The sequence below is a fragment of the Drosophila hydei genome, unplaced genomic scaffold, assembly GCF_003285905.1.
Source record: "Drosophila hydei strain 15085-1641.00,03,60 unplaced genomic scaffold, DhydRS2 tig00008127-arrow-arrow-pilon, whole genome shotgun sequence".
Classification (NCBI taxonomy): Eukaryota; Metazoa; Arthropoda; class Insecta; order Diptera; family Drosophilidae; genus Drosophila; species Drosophila hydei.
The window spans coordinates 77,156-103,504 of NW_022045837.1; the positions used below are offsets into that span (position 1 = coordinate 77,156).

General features: G+C 36.2%; 1 protein-coding gene across 1 annotated transcript; it reads right to left on the reverse strand.

Annotated features, from left to right (window-relative positions):
* Positions 1-182: 182 nt before the first annotated feature.
* Positions 183-25,180, reverse strand: LOC115482729 (protein windpipe). The gene is made up of 2 exons (XM_023317231.2): positions 24,883-25,180; positions 183-3,123 (listed from the first exon to the last, which is right to left on the reverse strand). The coding sequence occupies exon 2, from the start codon at positions 3,090-3,092 to the stop codon at positions 1,029-1,031; it is 2,064 nt and encodes a 687-aa protein (XP_023172999.2). The 5' UTR covers positions 3,093-3,123; positions 24,883-25,180; the 3' UTR covers positions 183-1,028.
* Positions 25,181-26,349: the final 1,169 nt, after the last annotated feature.

Sequence of the window (26,349 nt, forward strand, 5' to 3'; positions counted from 1 at the left end):
TATTTTTGATATTTGTAGTTTTTTGTTTTTATTGATAGGCTTATTTTGAATTAAAAAGTCATTCACACGAACAGAGAGTAACACAATATAATTTCACAAGAGAATGGAGCTTAAATATTATATATATATATAAAGGCACACACACATATATATATATATTTGTATTTATGTAGTTTTGTGTAGTAAGTAGTGTGTGTGTGTGTGTGCACATCACATGCACATGCACATGCAGTTTGCCAGTAGAAAAAAATAGTGTTGTAAAGTGTCATCAGCCCAAAAAATTTTAAATTTTTATTTTTTTTATTTAGTTTTTTTTTGTTTCTTCTCGCGCAGCTGGAAATTTACATTTAAGATATTTTTTAACTTTGGTATTAAACTAGATTTATGCTTAAGTATAATTAATTTACTTAATGCTAAAACTACAAAATGGTTACAATATATTTAAGAGGGGGAAGCGGGAGCTTAAAACGAATAGTTGTTTTTGTTGTTGCTGTTTTCTCAAAATTTGTTTTGTTTTTTGCTCTTGTTATGCAAAGCACCGTTATCGCTATCGTTTATCGATCATCGATTACTCAAATCAATTACGTATAAATGTTTACATATTATGGATAATCGATTACCGAAAATCTTGTATAGATTCTCGATTGCTGGCTTAATCAATTAGCAATTATCGATAATTGTTTACAAGTCATAAATAATTGATTATCGATTATCGCTTACCGATTACCATTTACTGCTGTCCGACTATCTATAATCGATAATAATTATCGAAATTTACTTTCAAATTATGGATAATTATTTAATGATCATCATTTATCGATTATCGATTGCCACACTTTAAGCTTAGCTTAATGCTAATGTTGTTGTCGCACGTTCATCTTCTACTTCTTCTTCTTCTTCTTCTTGGCTGCTGTTGGTGTTATCGCTTGGCACTTGTCTGTCACGTTTCACGCCTGACACATGGCTGTCAGCTGATGGGAAAGAGAATGGAGGGTGGAGAGGGGTTTTTTGTCTGGGGCGTGCCTAACTCAGTGTGAGGCAATGCCATTGACCTGATGCGTCGGCTCCAAATAGCCGCCACCCTGAACGGGCGTTGTGATAATATCGCCAGCATTGGATTTGCTGCGCGTGACCAGCATCGGAGTCTTCGGCTTGGGCGTCTCCGTTAGCTTGATCTTGACACGTCCAGTCTCCGGTGAATAGACGGGCGAGTAGCGGCCCGATTTTGGCGAGGAAGGCAAATAGGAACCATCCGGCTCATTGTTGTTATTGTTGTTGTTCTGCTCATTGGAATCGCCCTGTGGTGGATGCTGCGCGTATTTGGAGGCACGCGGAGATTGTGGTGTGGGATAACGTGGTGTAATTGGATAGTATTCATGTGGTGCTGCATCTGCACCAACGGGCTCGTTGATGGTTGGCACCTCCTTGGCATCGCCATTGGCTGTGCCATTGCCATTGAGCAGCGGCTGTTGTCCAGCTCCATCTTTGCTATCGTACGGCTTTTTGCCTGATCCATTCACAATCTGTGCATCATCCAGCTTGGTCTTCTCACCAATCAACGGCGAATGCTCGTGACCGTTGCGTGCCAGGGGCTTGCCCAAATTCTTCTTATCCATGTCCAGCAGCTCGGTCTGACGCTGTGCCTCGGCATCGCGTGCCGCCGCATTGCTGTTGTACTTGCAGCGCTTGATGGCCACGAAGAGTATGAGTCCCAGCACAATGAGAGCAATAACGCCCAGCAGGAAGTAAATGGCATTGTTGTCATCCTTCTTACCGATCTTGGCAGAGAGTATGTCGTCCGAGGTCTTATCCGTGTCAATGGGACCGTCTGTGACCACATCGCCTGGTGCTCCTGTATCGAGCTTAGTCTGCACCACAGGCACAATTGTCTCCTCGCTAACCTCGTCCGGTTGTCCCTTGTTAGCATCCTCGAAGATGCCAATGTTCTGGAAAATATCAGGCGACGGCTGAGCCGGCTGCTCCACTGGCTTATTGTCGTAATTGTCGTCGTTGTCTTCATGCTCCGATTCGGAGGAGGCTGGCGGCTCAAAGTCATCTGTATGGACGTGTGTCGAGACAATGTGTGGTATAATCAACATACCGCCGCCGCTGCCGGAACCATCCTCATCTTCTTCGTTTTCTGATTCGTCGTGCTGTGGCAGACCCACCAATTCCTGTGTCTTCGGCTCTTCGGCCACAACGGGCACCTGCTCCGAAGCCTGTTGAGCGGCAACCAGTTCCATATTCATTTCAGTCAAATCGCCAGAACCCTCAACATCGCTCTCCACAACCGGTGGCGGCTCTGGTGTCTTCACCGCTTTCTTACCATCGATGACCAGATAGTCTTTGCCCAGTTCCTGTTCCTCTTCGTCCTTTTCATTGGAATCGGGCAGTGGCTGATCGCCCATCATCAGTTCGTTCTCATCGACATCCGTGGCATACCAGCCGCGTTGCTCCTTTTCGCAAATGTCCGATTGCTTCAGTTGCAGCCAGGATTTGCCATGCGCCTCCGCTGGCAAGCTACAGATGACCGGCTTCTCCATATACACATGACGCTCCTGCAGCCAATTGCGCACCTCCAGGGTGCGGCATGAGCAATTGATATTATTGTGTCCCAATTCCAGCTGCTGCAGATGTTGCAAGTGTGTCAACTCGATGGGCAGCGTTGTGATGTCATTATGCTGCAAGTTGAGCACCTGCAGCTGCTGCGGCAGCTTCAACAGCTTGGCCGATGTCAAGCGATTGTGCTTGAGGTTCAGCTTCTTGATGCGACGACTCAGATGGCCCAGGTCATGCAGCTCGTTGTGCGACAAATCCGCCGAGGTCAAATTGGTCAGCCCATCCAGCACATGACCCATACGCGTCAAACCCAAATAGGACAGATCAATGGAATGTATGGGTGTTGTAGCAGGCAGCGGCTTGTCCGTCAACTTCAAGCCATTCGTACTATTGCACTTGGCGTGCAGCAGAGGCTTGTGTGTGTGCTGCGACAGGGAACAGCTGCAGTCCTCGGGACAGTATGCGCCAGGTTTATCTGCAGCACACAGGCATAGCAACAGGGCCAGTAAAGCGAACAAGTTCAAGCGCTCCATGGCTGATCTCTAATGCTTGATTCGCTCTTGACTGCAAAGGAATTGAAAGCAAAATAAAAACAAAATTAATTCAGCTGCTTGGCTTCTAGTTTGCAGAGTTCCGAGTACCGTGAAGCTACAATGGCAACTAGCTGTATCTAGTCGATTCCATGAGCTTTGATCGCAACGCCAATGGCGTTGTCAATAGGAAGTTGCGTGTTACGTCATATTTTGTTAACTCTAAATAAGTAACTGCCTCTCTCTCTCTCTGTGTGTTGTCTCTCTTTGATACTTTTTCTATATCTATCAGCAGTCGCTATCGTGCTTAGATTTCTTTATCGCTTATAACTTGTTTAAGCTTGGCCAGGCATTGACAACCTTATCTACCCACAGGGTAATTAATATTTCTTTATTTCTCTCTCATTTTTTTTGCCATTTTTTATTGATAAGTTCTTAGGTTCGACAAGATAATTTTGGGTGTGCAACTATTTACGTCGATTGTGACATCAGCAACAACTCAGGCACCTGACACACGCGCTACACTGCGGTAAAACTGAATGAGTCAGTGCAAAGCACTTGGAAATATTATTAGGAAATTGAAAAATTGAAATGCAACCTACTTCAAGTTTATAGGGCAACCAGGGAGTGATACGTACAACTGGGAAATTAATCTAAAGCGAAAAGTCAAGAGCTTAACTTAGGCAGGCTTCACTTCTGAAAGAGTTTTAAACGTCGTCAATGTAAATCCATAAAATGTGTGTGTGAGAAATTTACTTAGTCATCATTTAAGGCATATCTAGCAATCCATAACAGAAATTCCAAGGGAAATTTACCAAAACTTCGCTCTTCAGAGCGTTTCTAAGGCAGGAGTTCACCTCCATCTGAAGCAATTTATCTCGAAAATAAATTCTTAGAGGCAATTGAAAGATTTGTATTAAATGAACACATTAAAATTTGTCAATACAAAAAGGGATATTCACTTGGAATTGATGTACAAAAGAGAAAGGAGATTTATGAAAATATTTTACATAGAATTTTCTTATGAAAAATTTATTAATTTGCAAATTAAATAACATTAAAAGAGAAATCGTAAAAAAAATGTCTAACAAAAAACTCAACAAGGAAATTCAATAAATTTATTAAATTTATAATGCGCTTACATAAAAGTTTATAAAGTCAAACAGGAAATTCAATAAGCTCTCAGCAATCAATATGTAATTCACTGGAGATTCATTGAATATTTAGTTATTAGTATGTATCAAAGAAATTCTGTGTTACTAATAATATTTGATTCATCATAATGAATACTCATTCATTAACAAAAATGATGTATAAAGTCTGATAATGGTACCTTTTGTTAAAGAACTCATAAAATATTAATCAAACAGAAATTTTAACCGAGGCGCAAAAATGTGTTAAGTGTTGCATCAACAATCTAAAGTAGCAGCAAATAATGCCTACTTGTATATATAACACTTAATCAACAAGCAATTTGTAAGAGAAGAGAAGGCAGTTACATAGTCTCCCTCTCTCTCTCTCACTCTCTCTCTCTCTCACGCAATCGCTCTCTTAATAATATAAAAGCTCGCACTTATCTATAAGCCAAATCAAAGTCAACTAACTACGCGCAAGTCGCTGACTTATCAATGAATTTTGTTGCCTACAATTTATGTATATAGCTAAGCATTCATTTTCATTTGTTGTAACTATTGTTATTAATTTTTAGCACTTGAATTTGATAAATCTTAAGCATTTATCACATGACTTTCACTGCAGCACACGCAGACACACAGAGAGACATACAAAAAAAACTCTTAATTAAGTAAATCACCTGTCAGCAGAGCTTAAATGCTCAGATATATATATATATATATCTATGTGTGTATATATATAGATAAAGATCAAGCCCGTTTAGTGTGGGTTAAGGGGTTGAGGTCGAGGCAGCTGCTGCTACGTTTTGTCAGACTAACAAGCGGCGTGCTTTTAATCTCAAGCCGTTGTAAATGTATGTAAGTGAGAATATATATATATACCTATATATATATATATAGGAGTATATATACATCTGTGCTTGTGAGCATTTATTAGTTGAGCAACGCAAAGTGATTGACGTCCGCCTCGTGGCTGCAATTTAAGCACAATTCGCGCTCTGCCATAGCCACAGTCTCAGGCCAGCTTTGGCTGATAAGCCAGCAGCGTCTTTGACCGCAAAAAGCGTCGCCTAGAACAATGGAATAATAATACATACATATACCTAAATGAACATAGATATGAGGCATACTGATTGCCAGGCCTCACAATAATCGACAAGACAAATGCAGCTGCATTTGCATTGCACTTTGAAATTTACAGCGAGATGCACTTTGAATAATTCAAAAGTTCTCTTCAATTTCATATCCAAATATGCAGCTGAATGACAATAGTCAGTCTTTTTTTTTAGCATTTCAATTGAAGTGTGGCGCATTTACATTTAGTTGCAGCCAAGCTAAATAAGATATTTTTGTAATCATTTTTAATATTTAACTATTGCTAGCTATGTGTCTGCAGCGTCATGCTGATATAACTTTAATTACATTTGCCATTCCCATTGTGAATTGTTTAAGTTTGAATACCCTTGCAGACTGTGTTTAATCTTAGATTTAGATTGTAGCTCTTAGATAAGCACTGATGCTCACGCAACGACTCAGTGCTCTGTACTAAAATATGTATCTAAGAACTGGAATTTGAAACCATCATAAAGCTAAGACAGCATATTTTAAAATAAATGTAGCCCTAACAAGCTGTATTATCATAAACCTATCATCGTAATCCCAACCAAATGCTGTTGCTTTGTGTTACTATTAAATCTCAAGCGATACAACAACTGAAAGCCATAGCAGATATATAGATCAACCAAATACTAAAAATATTTGCGATTATTTCTATTTTACTTGATGCTCGATTTTAGATACATTTTGACTGCTGGAAACTGTTTCCGATGCGAGTTCTAAAAAAACATAAATAGTTAATTCCACGAAAAATATCAAATCTTTTATTTATACTAAATATAATATATGTCACAGCTGTTATAATCTCATGTATAATGAAACATTTGATCGAGCACTTTAATAGAGCTTGCTGCTGTTATATGCCTTCCCTTTCGTGGCATAAGCAACATAACATATTTTGTGTAAGGGCAACAACAAAGCTTTGCCACCACCCAAAATATTTTTCTCTTTGTTATGGGCAACTGTTTGCGCAGCGGCGCGCCAATATGCGACCAATTTATATATATATATATATATATATATATATATTTGGCAAAAAAAAAATAAATGCGGACGCATGTGCTGCAGCTGCTGTTGCTGTTGCTGCTAAGGGCCACAATTGGTGGCAAGCATGCATAATTAAGGCGCAGAGTGGCTGCTGCTGTTGCAGATAATGATGCGGGGCAGCGCGACCAAGCAGAAAATACCAACTGGAAATGAGGCGGCACACACACACACACAAACACGAGGCAGAGACATGCAAATTTAGTTGGAGATTCAAAATGTATCTGAAAAGAGTGTCAGGCTCAAGGTCAGGCTGCATTTTGAACTGTAAATTGCGGTTTTAACAAATTGCCACAGCGAATCACAAATATCGTCATCAAATGACTGGGTTGAAATGAGGCGGGCAGCATGTAAATTGAGCTTGAGATACAAATGTGTCTGAGAGTGTGTTCAACTCAATGTCAGACTTTTTGAAGTTTGTCATTCGATTTGCGGTCTTAACAAATAGGCATAACAAATTACAAATATCATCCCCAACATGACCAACTGCAAAGTGAGTTTTAGATACAAATGTATCTGCAGCTACTGCTGCAGTTTGACATAGGAACTATAATGTTAGCTCTTCTTCAAATTGAGTTTAAGATACAAATGTATCTTAGACTGTTTTTACCTTAAGGTCATACACAGCTGCAAGCAGCAGTCGCTGTTGCCTTTGCTTCTGCTGATGCTGCATCTGCTTCTTCTACTGCTGCTGCCTTTGCTTGAACATGACCAAAAACCAGTCACGGGAGCCACAACAAATCACAATTACAGTCTTCCAAAGGCAGCATGCAAATTGAGCTTTAGCTACACATGTATCTGAGAGAGTGTCAGGCTCAAGGTCAGACTCGACTATAATGCTGCTGCGGCTGGCTCTGCTTGCTGCTGCTGCTTACATTTTGACATGTGAAATGTGGTCTTAACAAATTGTGTCATTGCGTTTGGTTAAACATGGCCAAATACAAGTGACAACCAGCAGCAACAACAACGGCAGCCAACAACATTTGCTGCCAGCAAAACCGCAACAAATCACAAATGTCTTCTTCAAATGGCCTGGTGTTGACAAATTGCCTTGGCCAAAAGACTTTCACTTCGGCTGGAAATGCTAAACTGCAGACACAGTTGGCGGTTGCATTTATCAAAAAAATATAAAAAAAAAAAAACAAAATCTGTCAATTTTTGCCGGCAAATTTTAACGCCATTTTTGGGTTGCCAACTGCGCTCAACCAGTCGAGCAACAAGTTGGCGTTAAATTGCAATTAAATGCGCTTAATTGCATTTAAAAAAGAAAAATATGTTTCTTATCATAATTTGATTGTGATTTTACTTAAATTGACCAAGTAGAGAAAACAGTCAGACATATGCACATACATATACATTCACAAACAGGAAGCTAAAAATTAGCTAAAGTTTAGAATTTGAATGCGGGCTGAAAACGCGCGAGAGTCAAGTGCCATTTAATGCCATTTCGACTTAGAACAAATATTACTTTTTTTTTCGCAAATTGAAGGAAATCAACAACAACATTAGCCTTTAACTTAAATGATGACAAATGCGGCTAACCTTGACTCGATGCTTCCAAAAAAAAAAATGAAAAAATGAAATGAAATGAGAAAGAAGCAAAGCACATTAACAAGAAAGACAACTAATCATGTTTGTTATACAAAGAAATGAGCCTTTGAATACCCTGTAAATGCTGTGTGCCTGATATGGAAGACTAATATATATAATAGGCACCTGTATACGACTACTATACCAGCATTGTATAAGAGACAATATAATTTTATAATATATTATGTTAATATTTTACTTTTCTACTATTTTACTTTTCTACTGTTATACTATTCATTTTTTTTTAAATTTAATTAATATGCAGTTTAATAAAAATATTCCTGTACATTTATAGGTATATGAAACTATGATATTTACGTCAAATTCCCATATACTTGCTTACTAAAATTGAAAAAAGCAAATGGTTATACCTATAATTAAGAGTCTAATAAACTAAAAGTAACCTAAATAGTATTATATTTTAAGCATTTATGTTTATATATATATTTAAGTAATTTATTTGTGTATATAAAAATATTCATATATTTTTTTAATTTTTGTTACAGATTTCGAGCAAACCTGAAGAAGCATTTAATTAGCCTAATAAACTGAAAGCAGAAAAGTGCAAAGTATCTCAGTATCTAAAATTAGAACGTTATAGCTACTATATAGACATCAGCGCATTTATATTATATTATATTTAAATTTATTGTTTAATTAAATGCAAATTTCTTTAAACAAAAAAAACAATAAAAATATTACTTATAATAGCTGAAAAAAACTGGTTATATGTGCTGAAAGGCTGTGAATTTATGAACTAAATAATTGACATGAAACCTAAGTAATTGAGATATCTAGAGAACCTATTAAACAAAACTCTATTGAATATGGGTAAAACAATCTTTAATAGTAATAATAATTAAGTCTTAAATCAAGTATAAAGAAAAAATCAAGCAATTTGCAATACATTTTTGGACTATATTCTCTTTTAAAATATATATTCCTGATAGTTATATGATTAATAATAAATAAATAAATAATAAAATAATAAAGTTTTTTTTAGCTATATTTGCCTTAAAAATCTGTTAGCAAAAAACTTATTATTTACTAAATATTATTTAATAATAAAATCTATCTTTTATACACAAAATTACAGGGTACACATGGGTCTTCATTCACTCTTCTAGTACACTTGTCAAGCCTCAACTTTATAGGGTACTCAAGAGGATCGTCACTCTTTTGCCTTCTACTCAACCCGAATGTTTGTCGGTCATTAGTTGATCCACAAAACAAAAAAAAAGAACAGTGCAAATATAAATGGGACAACAAATGATATATAACACAGATTCGTCATTTCTTTTGTAGATGTATGTATATATATATATAAATAGGAATATACATATATGTCTATATATATATAGAAGGGTATACAAATATATTGAGCTTTATATGCATGTGTATGTCATATGGTAAGTAGAATTAAGTGTTGACAAAAACATAAAAAAATGAATCGTAAAAAATCACATCATGTGGCGAGCGATTTGCAAAATTTCGCCAGACAAGAGTGTGTGTGTGTGTGTGCGTGTGTGTATCGTGTGTGCATATTTAAATTTGTGGAAATCTCTTTTTTATGGGCACACTTAAATCGCGCTCACCGTGCGCCGGCACATAATAAAAGCTTCTTCTTTTTTGTTCGCCAATTTTATTTATCTAACGGTTTATAAATAGATGAAATATATGTTTATACATATATGCATATATATAAAGTAACTGAACCTTAGCTCAATTTAGCGGCAGCTTGAATCAAGTGTTTGCCAATTGACTATGCAAAATATAATATATACAGTGATCAACAAAAGTATACATACAATTATGTACGTATGTGTTATGTATATATTCCTATAGTACGAACTGTAGAGTCAGCGATTTACGGATTACCGTTAAGTCGTGGTTTATTGAACTACAGCGTTTAGAATTCTTTTATAGCTGCGCCTTTTTGCCATTTGCTTTCATTTTCCCTACACTCTTTCTCACTTACTCCCTCTCTCATTCTCACACCTTCTGTCTCTCTCTCTCCCTCTCTCTTTCTTTCTTGGCGTTGTCTTTGCGTTGCTTTTGACCGCGTTTACGCAGTCGAAATGATGACGCGCCGCAATTAAAACATCAGGTGATTTTTGTTGTCTTACCTGCGCTGCATACACGCAAACACAAACACACACATGCACACAGAGATACAGACAGACAATGTTTAGCTTATAAGACAAGCTCGTTTGTTGCCAAGATGACGTCTAAGCCATGAAACAAACGGCACAACTCATGACTCAGTGAGCTAGACAAGTTAAAAGGCAATGCTCAACTGATTTAAAAAAAAAAAACCTTTTTAAAAATAAAACTAAAATATATAAAATATAAAAATAGCGCGGCGTTTCATTCAAGGCGTTGCTGTGAATTTTTACACAGTCATGTCGTCATAGAAAACCAGCTGCGGACATTCAGCTTGTGGGCAGATAGACGCACACACACACACGCGCACATGTATATCACACACACACACACAAGCGGCACACTAAAGACAATTAGCATATGCCAATTTTGTTTTGTTCTCGATCTCTAGCCTAGCTTTGAGCTCATTACCTCAAGCAACAAAGAAAGATAATGAAAAAATATAGCAATTGGGCGCTACCAACTGCATAATACTCGTTCGCTATAGAACAGCTAAGTTTAGTTAGTTAGAATAAACAGTTAGTTCAAAGAAGTGAACCAGATGATTTATGAAGTTAGTTGTAGAGTCGAATAACAGTTCAAAATTGGATATAGTTACTTTCGATATATACGCTACATATTTTTCTATAGAATGGACATAATCAGAGTTTTCAGCACGCTATATAACACATATATATATAAAGTATATATGCATATAAAATATCCAATCCAGAGAAACCAATATGCTCTCGTCACCTCGCTCGACTAGCACAAAATTAAAAAAAAAAAACTCGAACAGCCATCGTTGTGGGGTCTAATGACCCAATTCATTGACTAGCTCGCCTGCCCCCACGGCTTTGCCTCTTTTGCCCTGGCATTATCAACAAATTATCAATATGCCAATTTTGCAAAGACGACTTCAATTTGCCAATTAAGCAAATTTCGTTCAGTCTGGCAACGCCAAGCGAGTGCAACTGAGCCTTACGAGAAACCGACTAAAAAGCCATTTTTATTAATAAAAAGCCAAAAAGAAACGCAGCTCAAGTGTTTGATTGATTTCCACGAAACATTAAATTATAAGCGAACAATCTTTAAAATATATAATATATGATACATACGTAACTTAAATGTGAGTGTCGAGCTACCAGGCATTGAGGCCAGCAAATGGCAAAAAACTGCAAAGCGTAAGCAAAAAAAAATGCAAAAAAAATTTGTAAAATATGCAAAAAGTTGAGTGTTGTGCCCGATAACAATTATATATAAATATATATACATATTGAGTGTAAATCGCAGCCAAAAAAACGTGGGCACTTGAAGTCAATGCTCCACAAGAAAGAAATTAAAGCCCCCCAGGGCACAGCTCAGACAGCTGCTAAGCTCACATTACGCATGCGCCCCGTTTCCAGCTGTTTAAACATTGTTAGACACAGAGAATTTCCATTGAACTTGAAACTGTTTAAAAGAAACCAACACAAGCTCCAACCCATTTGACCTTTTATAGTGAACTCCAAGAGCTCTTTGAACTCTGAATATGCCACACACACACAAATAAGCTTTCGACTCCAAGCATAGACAGACGTTTCTGTCTGTTTCTACTTAAATAAAAGGCTGTCACAAATAATTGTACATAGCTTAAACTTTATCTCATCTTGTCTTCAACTTATTTTGCTTTTCTGCTTTTTTCATATCTATAATATAATGGCTTTCGATTATTCTTGACATAAGGAAGCATAATACATAAGATACGATAACCCAATATTATGCGAGGCAAGCAAAATGCCAACTCTTAATTACTACAAATACGAAACAGGAACACAATATGGAGTCATACAAACAGGCATGACTTATATGACACTTCCAATGACTGAAAGTAATAGCTTTAAGATTCTCATGTCAATGTTTTTAATTCATTTCACACTCATTTCATACATTAACAAATGTTCTTTTCATGTTTTATATTTAGGCATAAAATTAAAACTCAATAATTTCAGCTCACATTACGCATTTGCCCTGTTTGCCAGTCTGGCCGCCTCAATCAATTTGTTAGGCATAAAATGTTCATTAAAAGAAATAAACGCAGCTCACTCAATTTTGTTTTATTATAGTCTAACTATGCTGAAGAAATAGTTTATTGTGCAATTCAAAATTGAATAAAAAACATTTCAATAAATGAATATTGTAATTATATTTAAGCAGCAACATAAGCCTAACTAATTTATATATCACTCATTCCACTTCACATACATTTCGATAGCAACAAATGTTATTTTAATTTCAAACACTCACATTACGCATTCGCCCTGTTTACCCGGCCTGGTCTGGCCTGGCCCCCGCATCAAACGATTTGTTAGGCACACAGTTTCCATTGAACTTGAACCCAATCAAATGAAATCAAGAACGCGCTGCCAAATTTCGACAACAACTGAAAAACATTTTCCCCTTTTACCACACTTGGTATTTTGGCCGGCTGCCAACAGACGTTCCGCTAGCAAGTATATTGACAATTCCCCATAAAACTGAATCATACCATATATATATATGGCATTTGTAAAATTTCAATTTATAATCAATCTGTAAACCTGTACGAGGGAAAAAACGCGTCAGTAAATGAATCATTTGTATATATATATGGAATTACATATTACTAAATGCATTTTAAAAGTTCAACAAGTATACAGCGAGAGAGGTTGAAGCAAAAATAAAAATAAAAAACCCCAAAACATAATTTCTGATTAGTCGGGAATTAACCGTAGAGAAAGTCAAGTCGAGTCGAGCAATTAGAAAGGTAAATGTAAACGCAAATATTCGTTTTTTTCTTCTTTTTGCCCCTCACATTTCACAATTTACATAAAAAAAGAAATAAGTAAAGCAACACTAAGCCATTTCCTGAATGATTTAGCATATATATATACATAGTATATATATATTTATAGTATATATATATTTATAGTATATATATTTATATATAAATGTATTGATATAAGTAAAAAGATCATTTCCATGAATTTTCAATATTAAATGCTCCATTAATTATATACTATAAGTTTTAGGGCTGAAAATACCAGCAAGTTAAGATATTTTTCCAAATAAATATTATTTCTACATTAGGAAAAATGCTTAGAATAAATTCAAATTAGATTTTATGTTTTATGTATTCAAGTTAAAATATTTGCAACAAACAAAATTCTGTTTTCAATTTTTAGTGAACATTAAATTTAATTTAATATTCATATCCAACAGTTCGATTTTCGTGAATCTCTTTTCAATTAAAATTTATATTCAATTTGATTTCTCTATAAATTAAACAATTGAAAAATTGAGCAGATTTTTAGCTCTCTGCATATATATAGCAGACACTGTTAAATGTGTTGTGCCTTTGGCATGAGTATTTCAAGTATTTGCCAGCTATTCTAATGCATTCTTCTATATTTTCTATTTTCTTTTATTTTCTTCCAGATCATATATTTTTGTTATAGATCGCATTGCATGGCAACAGCTGCGACACATTTGAGAGAAGGTCTCAACTGGAGACACGCAAGCCATTCGCTTGCAACAGGCGAAAGGCGACCAGAAATCAAGACAATTCAATAAAAGAAATAAGCAATAGTGCGCTAGATGGAAGTAACCGACTTGAAAATACCCTGATCACCATGAGCAGACATCAAATACTGAGTAGAATATTGTTACGTAAGGCATATAGAAGTAAACTTTATTTCTGTAGTATTCGATTTTGTGGGTGAAAAGCGAGAAAAAGTGTCAAAAGAGTGAAGAGCTTAATATTTGAGAATACTTTCGAAAAATCTATAGACAAAACAGTAAAGTAATTGATTAATTGATAAATCTTAAGAGATCAATCTTCAAGATTTTATAGGTTCGAATAGACGAATAAACCTAGTGGCAAATGTCAAATGAACCAGAATTGAAATACCTTTTAGGCTCAACAACACCTTATTCTGCCTGTTGCATGCACTTGAATATAATCAATATGCCCCGTGCTTCCAATTTAAAATTTATTTAGGGTATAAAAGTGTTTGATTATTTCTTATTAATTCAGTTTTGAACAAGAGTCCGGTTGTGGCTGTATATATATATTTATACATATATATACATATGCAAAAATATATATATTTGCAAATCTGGCGATCAGCGGGCGAACACGAAACACCCACACCAAAGTTTTTTTTTTCTCTTTTTTTTGGCGCGTTGACAGCGTTGCGACGCCAACGTCTCTCATTGTCATTGGCATAGATACATTCGTATGCAGATGATGATGATGAGATGATGAGGTTCATGATGATCATCATTGTTGATGATTTGTTTGTAGACAAGAGCACGTTGATTAGTGCCAAATGGGATTGCACTTTGTGTCAGACACTTTTCCGCGAAACTTTTCAATTGGGCGCCTAGCCTGATCAGACAATTTGCTGTCTGATCATCATGTTTCATAAGCCCACCTTCTAAATAATACCCCCATTGTGTGCAGCTAGAGTATTAAAAACGACTTAAGCATACATACACATATAATAGCAATCAAATGCTATAAAGATTTGAACTTAACTGGCTAGCGCTAAAAATAAGTATCTATTTCTTTGTCATTCCATGAGTGCAAAATGGATTTAGGTCCCTCTTTTTCATAATACGACAAATTTTGAATGAGTTGAAAGCGGGTCTTAAGTGTATGACATGTGTTACGTAAGCATTTCATAGTGATTCTCGATTTAAGATGATTGATATATTTTATATATATAGTCTTTTTAATTATCTCTAAATTTGCTTCCGTATTTGTGTAAAATGAGGAGATGTTATCTTATGGATATAAATATATATTTATTAGCTTGCCCGATAAGCTGTGATTATATGAATTGTAAGGCAAACATTGAAAAGCAAACAATATATATTATTAAATCGTTTGCATAGTCCCATTTTAAAGATAGATAAACTTTAGTATCTATTATAATATACCAGCTTAAAAATTATATATTAAATAAGGAAAATATTTGCAAAGGTTTCTGAAACTTGTTGCATGACAACGTTTGCGCTATAAATCTACAGATTTATATCTTCTAACAGTGAAGAGTGCTTTAGTCGGGAGAGCACGACTAGTAGATACCATGAACACTTTGCAGAGCTGTTACTTCAATCACTCTGCGTTTCTCTATGAATACCTTTTCTACTAGATGGTATTTCTTTATCAAATTTTCCGAGCTTACTGACAGCATCCAGCTGTGTGCACAAGTCTTTAAATACATGAGATCAACTCAGCCCATCGTCCTGATCAATATATATAATTTCCATTTTCTAATAAATCTAATTAAAGCATATGATCTTTGCCCTTATAGAGATCTATAGTAATAACTCTCACATTAAAGGATTACCAATCTCTTATTAATTATAGAGCTAAATATCTATTTCAGAGCTTGTTTCTCATACAGCTTCAATCGGTTCATAACTAATTAGATTTATTACTTAACTCAAAGTTCAATGTCAATGACAATGAAACAAGTAATTAGCCATAGACATGTAATCAATCGAACTGTAGCAGTGTCTATTTAATATTGTCTAAACTGCATCTAAAGACGTTATTTAGTTTCTCAATGGAGGAAGTGAGCTCAGCGCAAATAGATATTTCATTGGATTTTTTTTATAATTAGAAACATGTTAATTTTGAAATGATCAGTTAGTCAGTCGATCAATGCTTTTTAATTGTTTACATTTTCAACAAGTTCTCGAACGAGACGCGCTACGTAATAGACAAGCACGAGATAGATCAACAAATACAGCTCATAGAAACCGATATATGCAGCTATGTTGCTAATACTAAATAGTTAAGCTAAATTATCAGAACGCTGCTGCGTTAATTGGCGAACAACGAACAGATGGACAAATGGGGAACAGCTTGTGGCTAGATGATCGCACACATTGTGGTTCCGGAGATAGCCACGTTTTATTCGCTTTTGGGTTTTTCGGTTTTGGGTGACATTTATTATGAAATCAACAAGTTTAATTGACAAGCAGTAAGAACATTGCAAACGGGCGTTATCAACTGCAGGATACTCTCTTATGGTTCATAAAGTACCATAAAATTTATAGGTTTATCTTTCTCGGTTTGAAGGTATTTAATGATCTGCCTTAACTTGATTATAATATTTTTGATCTATCTTTAGGGCAGATCAAAACTAAGCTGAAGATCTAGCTCTATAAAATTGTGAAAGATACAGCTCTTACACGATATAAGAATTTAATCTGTTAACTGATATTAACTGATGCCTTAACACTATAGTTATATCACAGTTGGCCACAGGCAAATCTCAACGCTTTCTAAAACTAATCTGCACATAAGTATATAAATATATACTAAATTTCATTTTGACGAACTCCAAACCCAATATACTCACTTTCACTTCATGAGCGCGTCTAACACACAAAAAAACTCGAAAACTTTGCGTGGGTTTTATTATTATTAGGTCTTTCTTGTGGAGGGAAGTTCGCCTGAACTATTACGTGGCAACTATTTATAACAGTTACCTAGCTGGAAGACCTTGTCACGAATCACGAGATAAACACTTCAAACTGTTTCCGAAACAATCCAGGTCACAGCATAGTTAATTATCGAGGTTAATGCGAATTGGCAAATTATTTGCGTATTCATTGAGGAGATAAAACAATTCTAGAAGTGACATTGATTAATTGCATTTTGTCGCAGCAGCCGAATCAACAAATTTCAGTTTCATTAGAATTTATCAATTTCGATTTCGATTTCGATTTCAATATTCAATCAACAGTGAACAGCAACAATTTGTGTATGGCAATAAAGTTTTTCTCAACATGCCATAAATATTTCAACTGCAGCGTGAAATTATTCGCCAATTGCACCTGCCAATGCGTTCCGCCGGATTCGTGTCTGTTGTATTAGCTGCACAGATATATGTCGATACATATGTATGTGGGTAAACTATGTTATGAGTGGGTATGTGTTAACCACTGTGCAACATTGTGTAACACTAAGCTACAAAGCAACTGACATTGACAGAGCGAATGACTTGGAAGTTGTTTTAAGCAATGGAAGCAGTGGATGAATTTGATAAGAGTTTATCAATAAAGTTTAGTTGACTTTCTTAGCAAGTAGATATATATATATAAAAAAGCAAATTCCTCACCAAATTACATAAGAATGAAAAATAATTTAGGTAGCCAAAAAGAAATGATGGTAGTATGTAGGATAGTGTAGCTGCAAACACGTGCAGACAATGCCGCACGACTGACCATTTGCTGTGGCAAACAGAAGTAGAAGGCCAGCCAGACAAGCAGCCACAACAACTGCCAGGCACACAGACAGAGTAAAAGAGAGAGAGAGAGAAAGAGAGAGTGAGAGGGGAGTTGAGTTAAGTGTGGAGCCTTGGACAAATTAGCCTGCGGTTAGGTTTTAGTAGCATTTTAATAAACTATGCATAAATATATATGCATACATATATATATATATACATATTGTATCTGTATCTGCATCTGTCGAATGCAGTTGATGATGCCAAAGAGTCGATCGAGGTGCTGCTGCGGTTGCTGCGGTGCGGCTGCTGTGTGTGTGCCTCCTCCTGCTGCTTGACTTGCCACTTGGCAGTTGACACGTTAAGAGCACGCACGACTTGGCTTGGCCATTAAGGTGGCTAAGATGTAGGAAGCAGGGGTAGCAGCGCAGCAAAGGAGGAGGACGGCAATTGGCCGGGACCAGCATCATTTGACAGTTATGACCACTTGTTGGCCAACTTTTTGTTTTGCCGGCCGGCCGGCCGGCCGAATGGCTGCCTCAATCGGGGGGCGGCATAACAAAAGCAATAGCAAAAACTTTTTTTCAGCTCTCTGGTTTTTGTAGCCAACTGGTTTTTTGGCCCAACGATCATTGAGCCGTTGATCATGATCATGTTCGTGTGTTGCAGTTGACCAGACTAACGATGCGTTTGGAGCTGCTACCAAATTGGCAAGACGCGAGATTTTGTTGATTTTTTTTTTTGATTTTTTGGAAATTTTGGCAAATGCCAATGCCAACAGCTCAATTTGGAGATTAGAGATGTATATAGACATTTATATATATCTAAATGCATATATATGTATGTGAAGTATGCTAATATACTAGCTAGTTTACCTTTTATAAGACGTAAATGGATGCCATTCCCTAGTTAAGCAAATCAGCAAAGATAAACAAGTAAAAGTGCACTTGTTGGGAGTGTTCGACTAAGGAATACCCTTGAGATTTAGATATACCAAGAAACAAGCAGATTTATTTAACTGAGTTTTAGCTGAGACTCGCGAAATATGTTGCAAGTTATCGACAGACTTTTCTCTCTAGGAGATGTCTATAATGTCTTACCATGCCTAGCTCTTTCTCTTGTCTCTTATCTCTAGGAGATGACTCTAATATTTCTAATTATAGTATCTAGCTCTTTCTCTCTCGCTCTAGTCTGATCTATACCTCCTGCCTAATAGGTATACAAAAACTTGATGGGCCCGATCAAGCCTCCTTCTGCCTGTTACATACAATCAATATACCCTCTTTGTCCACTGCAGTGCAGCGTACGATATAGGCATGTAAATTTCGTGTGCCCACAAATCGAAAGTGCAAGCACATAGGCCATCGAGTATATATAGTCTATATATAGACACAGACAGTTGTTTTGCATTTTGCATTTTGCAAATGACTTGCACAATGTGATTTGATTTTCTTATATATTTATATCAACAATTATTTTTTTTTTTTTGTGTTTTACTCTGTTGCCTGACTTTGATTTTAATTGTGTATAATTAGCGCTTTAATTGCAAGCGTCTAAATTCATTTTTAACGAACTTTGTCATTGCTTTCGACTGCTTCGACTGCTGACTGCGACTGCTGACTGCCATGGAGCTGACTTCCATTATTAATTTAAGCCATTTGCAAATCACAATTGCTTGCAATCACTTTTGGCAATGAAGTGTGAAAGTTTTTCTTCTTCACCAAAGCAAATAGCATTACAAATGGGAGAAAATATGTTTAGAAAGATGGAAAACATGAGAAAATAAAACCTTGCGCTACATATGTTAAGAGACTTAGCTTGAAATTCCCAAGCTGTTTAAGCAGTCGTTCAAAGAGTGAACGTGCTCAAAGTAAGCTGTACAAAATAAGTCAATTTAATAGCAATTTAAATACTAATTTATGCTTATAATTCGACAGCTTTTGTATATACAAATACTAATAACTCGAATATCTTCAGTCAATCAAACAAATCTTTGAGCTTGTTCAATTGCAGCTTCAATCAAGGAAGCCCAACCTGAAATCAGAATAGCCCAATCACTTCAGATTTTCCAAATGTGTTCATACCCTGCTTAAAATGGTTAACTCTTATCCACTTACTTAAAAGAAGATTAGATACAGGCAAACTTCTTCTAAACCATAAACAATTCTAGCGAAAGTTCTTTTAGTTCTACAATTCCAACTACACAACTCTTTTTTTATTTTATTGATGCCTCTAAATGATAAATTTGACATGATAAATGCTTAAGCAGCCCATTTGCTGTGCGTGGACACAAACAATGAAAAAAGGCGAATGCATTTCTCATACAAATCAACGGGCCTAATGAGCCGTGAGTGTATCTTGTGCTTTATGGCTGAATATTGATTAATATGCGTTGAGCGTGCTGAACACATATTGTCACGTAACATAAGCGACAAACAACAATAACAACAACAACAGCCATCGACACACAGCCCACCCTAAAGCTGATTAATCATACGCCGCGTGCAACACCGCAGACCCAAATGCAATCGATCCGCATTATTATCAGCGAGCGGTGCAGCCAACGCAATCGTAATACCAGACGAGGTCGCACATACGCTAAATATTAAAAAATAAAATATATACACATATACATGTCTATATATATGCATATAGAAAAAAATGAAAAACATTAAAAAAAATAAAAATGAAAAAAACGCGCCTCATTCATGTTTGCCTTTGATTTGCCTTTGCCAATTGACCAAATTGTTTGGCGTGGGCTATAAATATCCAAATGCAAATTTATTTCACATTGATGAACTAATCAAACGGCAACAGCTCAACACATTTCTCGAAGGGCCACCTGTTTTCCAGATGTAAACTAAGCCTACTGCTTGGCTTTTCGAAATATCAGAAAAATACTTTCAGCAATTATTATTTTTTGCATTTGTTTACAAGAGTAGAGCGGAAGAGGAAGAGTGAGAAACAGGGAGAGAGAGAGATAGAGCTAAGGGCAGAACGACGCCACGTGTTTAGCTCAAGTATTTGCCAATGGGTAAACAAATATTTCAGAAATGAATGTATATTTCAGTGTTAAGGTAGTATCAGGGTATTTCAATAGCATAACAAAAGCTGACAGATGTGATCACAAAACATATATTTAGAATTGAACTGTATTAGTTCTGCAGAGACTAAAAGAGCTGGGGCGTTCAATTTTAGTATGTAGTTTACTGTAAGAGTTATCGATTTCAAAAATAATATTTTAGATATGTCAGTCTCTGCTGTGCTCAAGAAAGGCAGAGATTGTGGAAGCTAGAGTTCAGAAATTGAATATAAAAATCAGTTTCTTAAGTATTATCGATGAATTCGCAGAAATTTTATATGAAATTTCTTTGAAGAGAAACCTTATGAAGAAAGGGACTTTGGCGTAAGCAATACTTGAGATATTCAGAGATGCAAAGCACTAGGCCTCTAAAATAGTATAGTTTGTATGTTTTTTTACAGAGCATCTACCAGTCGAGCTGCGCCTTTTTTGCTTGTTTTCCGCTATCAACATACGAGTCCGCTTATCTTATCGTAGTTGGGGGAAACGCTAGACAATTGCTAATTATAGATATGCCTGGCAACTCTGGCCAAGTCATGTGCACTTGGCGCTAAGCCCTACGAAAATTTGTTGCCACCAAATTAAAAACTCAAATGACAAAATGCACTAAGTAGACGCATAAACACGCATATTCAAATGAAAGCCACTCGAGCTGGAGCATTATTTTTATGGGATTTATCCGAGTTCTAATTAGCGCCGTCATTGTTGTTGTTGTTGTTGTTGTTTCTATCTTGTGTTGTGAAAGCGCATTTTGCTTTGATTGTGCGCTGATAAGTGCGCTCTTTATCGACAAAGACATATGTAAGAAGCCCAATCTGTTTTTTTTTTTTTTTTGTATTTTTGGGTGGTTGCTCATCCCAGCTGCAGCTCTATCAAATGGGGACAAGGTTGACATATCGACCGAAATGCAGACAAAAAAATACTTGTGTTTACACAATATTTTATTGTAGTTCTATTTTTTGTTGTATTCTCAGTTGGTTGTCGACTGCATAGAGTTTCGTTAGGCTCGCGGCGCTCCGATTGCAAAGACGCAATGGAACACTGTGGAAATTTGATGCTTCCAGACTCTGGTAGACGATGCAAACGGCTTGTGCGATAATCGATGGCGCCTTAAATTAACGTTAAATATATATTCGATACACAATATACATATATATGGACATACGTACATTGAATATATTGGCACAGATATTGTATATATACATATCGTGTAGCCGTCTATCAGAGACATCTATATGTGCTTGAGATATATACTTACTTAATATAATAAGTTGACTCAACCATTGTTTATAACAATAATATATTTATTTCTCTAGTAGTGCCCGACTAGGAGCTACCCTAAGCAATGCTCAAAATGGATTCTCCTATTATTTAATGCGTTCGGAATCCAATCAAGAATATATACATACTTTTGGGGTCTACTAAGCCTACTGCTGCCTGTTACTAATATTTCCGAAATACCCTAATATGTAAAATATTTAGTATTAAAATTAATTATATATTAAATATTATCATATATTTTATATTAATTTTTAAGATCAGATTTAAACATATTCTTTTTAATTTCAATTACTCTTGCTTTGGCCTGCGCTTTTCAAGCTTTCTAAGTTTTTCGTCACTTTTTTTTTAATTCAAAACTTCCGGAACTACTTCATCAAAATATTCAATTCATTCGTCATAAATGATCGATGCAATAGAAAATATATTTAATATCAAAGGTAACAAAACACAAGCAATGGCAAAAAAGCAACTTCTTGAAAATATGATAAAGTATTTCTTTATTTCCTTCGAATTGTAGACACGAAAAAAGTCGAAGAGGAAGAAGCACAAAGTAAACACGAAAAGCTTTTGCGATATTTAATACCTGCACATGTTATATAAGCTTTTTAAATGTCTGAAAATTAAAGTAAGTCCCCTTTTGGAGAACCACAAATTCGTCAATTAGCAACTCCCTTCTAGATAAACGATCTAAGGCCTTCTAAACTGACGTCAAAGCGATCGTATGCAATTTGCACTGCCAAAAGCAGACAACAATTCAGCGGATATATACGTATATTTTGCTTTGCTGCTCGTTTTCTTTTGCCCAGTTTTAGCAAATATTACAAATGGCAAAGATAAGAGATAAGCTAAAGCGTCGGCACCGGCATCGGCGTCATCGATAACATTTTCCTTTTTAGCTTTTGCTGCTACTTTTTGAAAGAGTTATACTCAACTATAGAGGTGTATATGTTATATATATGTGAGTATATATATTTTTTGCAGCTCTGAGTTATTGGCCATAAAAAGTTTTCGTTGAAATTTGAACGCGTACTCGCACATTTCTGTGAATTATGCGCCACACAAATTAGCACCTGCCTTCGAGTCGGTCTGTGTTTCACATATGTATGTGTAGTAAATATATGTATATATACACATATATATATATATGTTTATATGTATAATTTACTAGCATGTTCCAGTCAACGACAACTGTTGCGTAATTTCCGCCCAACGCCCACATCACATGTAAAAATTTACAATGTCTTGCATCGAATTCTCAAACGGTTTTTGCTATAAGTGTTACCAGACTTATTTATGGTCAGATAATGGTGAAGCATGGTATGTTGGGTTTCTAAATTGATATAAAATAGCCAAATGTAGGCATGACTGGCTTTATAGAGTTAACATAACATTGATCTGGAGTAACAACTGAGTTGACTGAGTTGATCTAAGCATGTCGATCTCGGCACCAAGAGCTTGTCAAGTGTGGTTATCGATAACTTATTCTCGTTATCTTGAAATCGTTTTAAGTTTTAAGCTTTTTCCACACATTATTTTTAAGCATGACTCATTAAATGTTGCACATAGATATTCGAAAAGTATACAGGGCATGCCCCAGTCAGGCATACCGCAGTCTCACATATTATTTATATTTTGGTTAAGTGTTTAAAAAATTGCATAAACTAAACTTTTATTTATAGGCCGACAATAAGTGTAAACAAACACTTAACAAAGTATTCGAAAGAGTGTTTTGACTGCACGAATGCAAGAATTGTTTGCGCCATAGAAAATAGAACCAAAGATACAAATAGATAAATAGCTGTAGCATATATATAATCTAAGGTTTTTCTATATATCTTTTTGGCTATATATGAAAGAGTTTTAGCTTGAGTGCATTTAAAGGGTACTCATCATAAACGCGCGAATAGCTGCTCAAGATTTCACAACGAATATTTTTTCCCCACAATTTTTTTTTTTGTAATTGCGAGGCAAGAGAGGAAAAAAAGGTTTAATTTTTTTTATTGTTGTTGCGGCGCTTAAGTAATTTTAAGTGGCCAAGTGGCCCGGTAGGGTTAAAGCGGGTCGCTGTTTTATTGAGCGTCGTCTTTCGTGTGGTCTGCTTTCGTGGCTTTTTGGCAATTATATAACTATAACTGTTGCTGACGGCTTGAGAAACAGGGTCAAGTTTGGTTGTAGATCTCAGCGCCAAAAACCGCAAAAACAAAGAGAGCTCAAATGAAAATTATAGGCAATAAAAGATACAACTGCAACGGCAAATTGCATAAAACACAGATTTCGAATTACAACTCGGCTTTCAGCACAACTTGGGTACATATAGTTTACATATACACATCATATATGCATATTAAAAGTCTCACAAGGCACTCAATTTATTTGCCTTATCACGCTTTGACTCAAAGGCTGCTGATCCATTAGCAAGCAGACCTTGATCTTAGATAAGACGAAATGTTTTCAATTTTCAATGCTTTGCTTCTGTTTTCTTTACTTTTTTTTTGCTCAATTTTACTCACATAACACACACAAAATTTAATACAATTTTGATTTTGATATTTGGTTTTTTTTGCACACTTTTTGTTTTCTATATATGCTTAAGATACATTTGTATCTGAACAAACACGCACACACAACTGTTTAGCTTGTTTCTATATATATACATATATATAACAAATATATATATATATATATATATATATCGTTATATTGCACCGGCACAATTTCAATGATCTTTTATTTCTTTGTTTTATTATTCACAGAAAGTCCTTCAGCCGCGTTCTTCAATTTTTGAAGATCTTTCGTGCTGGCTGCCTGCGCAACGACTGTGTCGACTATCAAATCTTTTTTTCGTTTTTCGGGGCGCAAAAAAAAGAATTTCGAAAACGAGTCTGAAGAAGAGGCGAACAACAACAACAGCAGCAACAACAATAGCAACGACAGCAGCCGAGAAATGTCAACGAAAACTGAACGAAAAGCGAAAGAACAAATAAACTAACTGCAGGCACATAAATTGGCTCTAAGTGTGCATAAGTTTGTGTGTATGTGCATGTGTATGTGCATATATCTTGTCTTTGATTTGGATATAAAAACTGTAAAGCACCTTTATTAAACTTTAACTTTCATATATTTTTTGTTTGCATTTTAATTACCTAACACAGAGCGAAGGCGGCTGTGAGGATCAACACTTGGGGTGGGCGGCGGCGGTGGCGGCGTTAAGTGTGCGGGCGTCGCGTGATTTGAACGATCAACGGCCAACAAATAACGACAACAATAATCAAATCTTTATAGTCAGATTTTATGCAGCGCTTTTGTTGACTGTCACAGCTGCGTAACGCGGCGAAACTAACTAGTGTTTAACTAGCTAGCAGGCTGGGCTGGCTGGCTGTCTGGCTGGAACAGACACACACACACACACGCGCGACCGTTCGATGGGAAAGCTTAACGCCGAATAAACGCAACGCACAAAGCGAGCCACTGAGCAAAGCAAAACTGAAACTTCACCACCGGTACGCACACATATAAATACATTTTTTACAGTTTTTTTTGCGGCGAGCGCAATGCATGTCGCCGGTTGAGCGTGAGCGAGAGCGAGAGAGAGAGAGAGCGAGGTAGAGAGCGTGAACAGCTGGAGCTGGAGTGAGCTTCGATGAGCGCGAATATCTGCTGCTGCTGATCTTGCTGAGCGAAAAAGTTTTGCCATCGTTTACCGGTGCGCTCTTTGCCGCAATGAAAACACGTGGAAGGCAAATACACACGCTCGCACGCACAAACACACACACACTAGGTACAATTAATTATGATATTTCAATAGCAACAGAGTTGATTTAGGCATTTGCAAAAGTACGAGCATGAGTTGTGTTCCAAAAAGGAAAAAAGCTTATGCACTCTTATCAACAAAGAGCCGAAAAGAGGGAGAGAGAGAGAGAGAGTGGGAGAGACGGGGACAAAGAGACAGAGAGCGACAACTGAGCTTTTGGCAATATTTGTTATCAATTTGTTGATTTATATTTTTTTTGTTCAGCTCGCCAAACTCAGTTCATACCTTATATAAATACGTGTGTAGTTGGGCATATCAACACACCTATGTATATCATATCTTATCACTGTTATATCTTGCACTGATAGCAAACACACACCAAATATTTTAGTTGCACTTTTTGACTCAACATTTTGGTTCCATAAAAAGTTCTTTGTTTAGTTTGCGTGTTTAACCGTTATGTATGGCTAATTATGCGAAATGACTAGCTCTGAAGTACGGAAACAATAGATCGCTACGTTTTTTTACGTTTTACTAGGTTTGTGGGTCAAAGTTTAGGGTTTATTGTGATTAAGCATATTGTTCATAGGAACTTTCCCATATTTGAGGGGCCCAGCTCACATTAATTTTTTACTTATTTTTGTGGTATATGCAATGTGATACGAGTTCACTTGAGTGGCAAAACTTGTGTTAATATCAATGTTAAATATTTGATTTTGAATTTATCTTATCGCCATATCTTACAAGCACACACATATTTTCGATGATATCACCCCCAAGTGAAAACCATACCTCTTTCTTAGTACTTCTCTTAGATTCTTTTGGTCTGACTGTTAATTAAATAGATTTTAATTTATTT

Excerpts from the sequence above, each read along its gene's own strand:
- LOC115482729 (XM_023317231.2), bottom strand. The coding sequence starts at position 3,092 with ATGGAGCGCTTGAACTTGTTCGCTTTACTGGCCCTGTTGCTATGCCTG.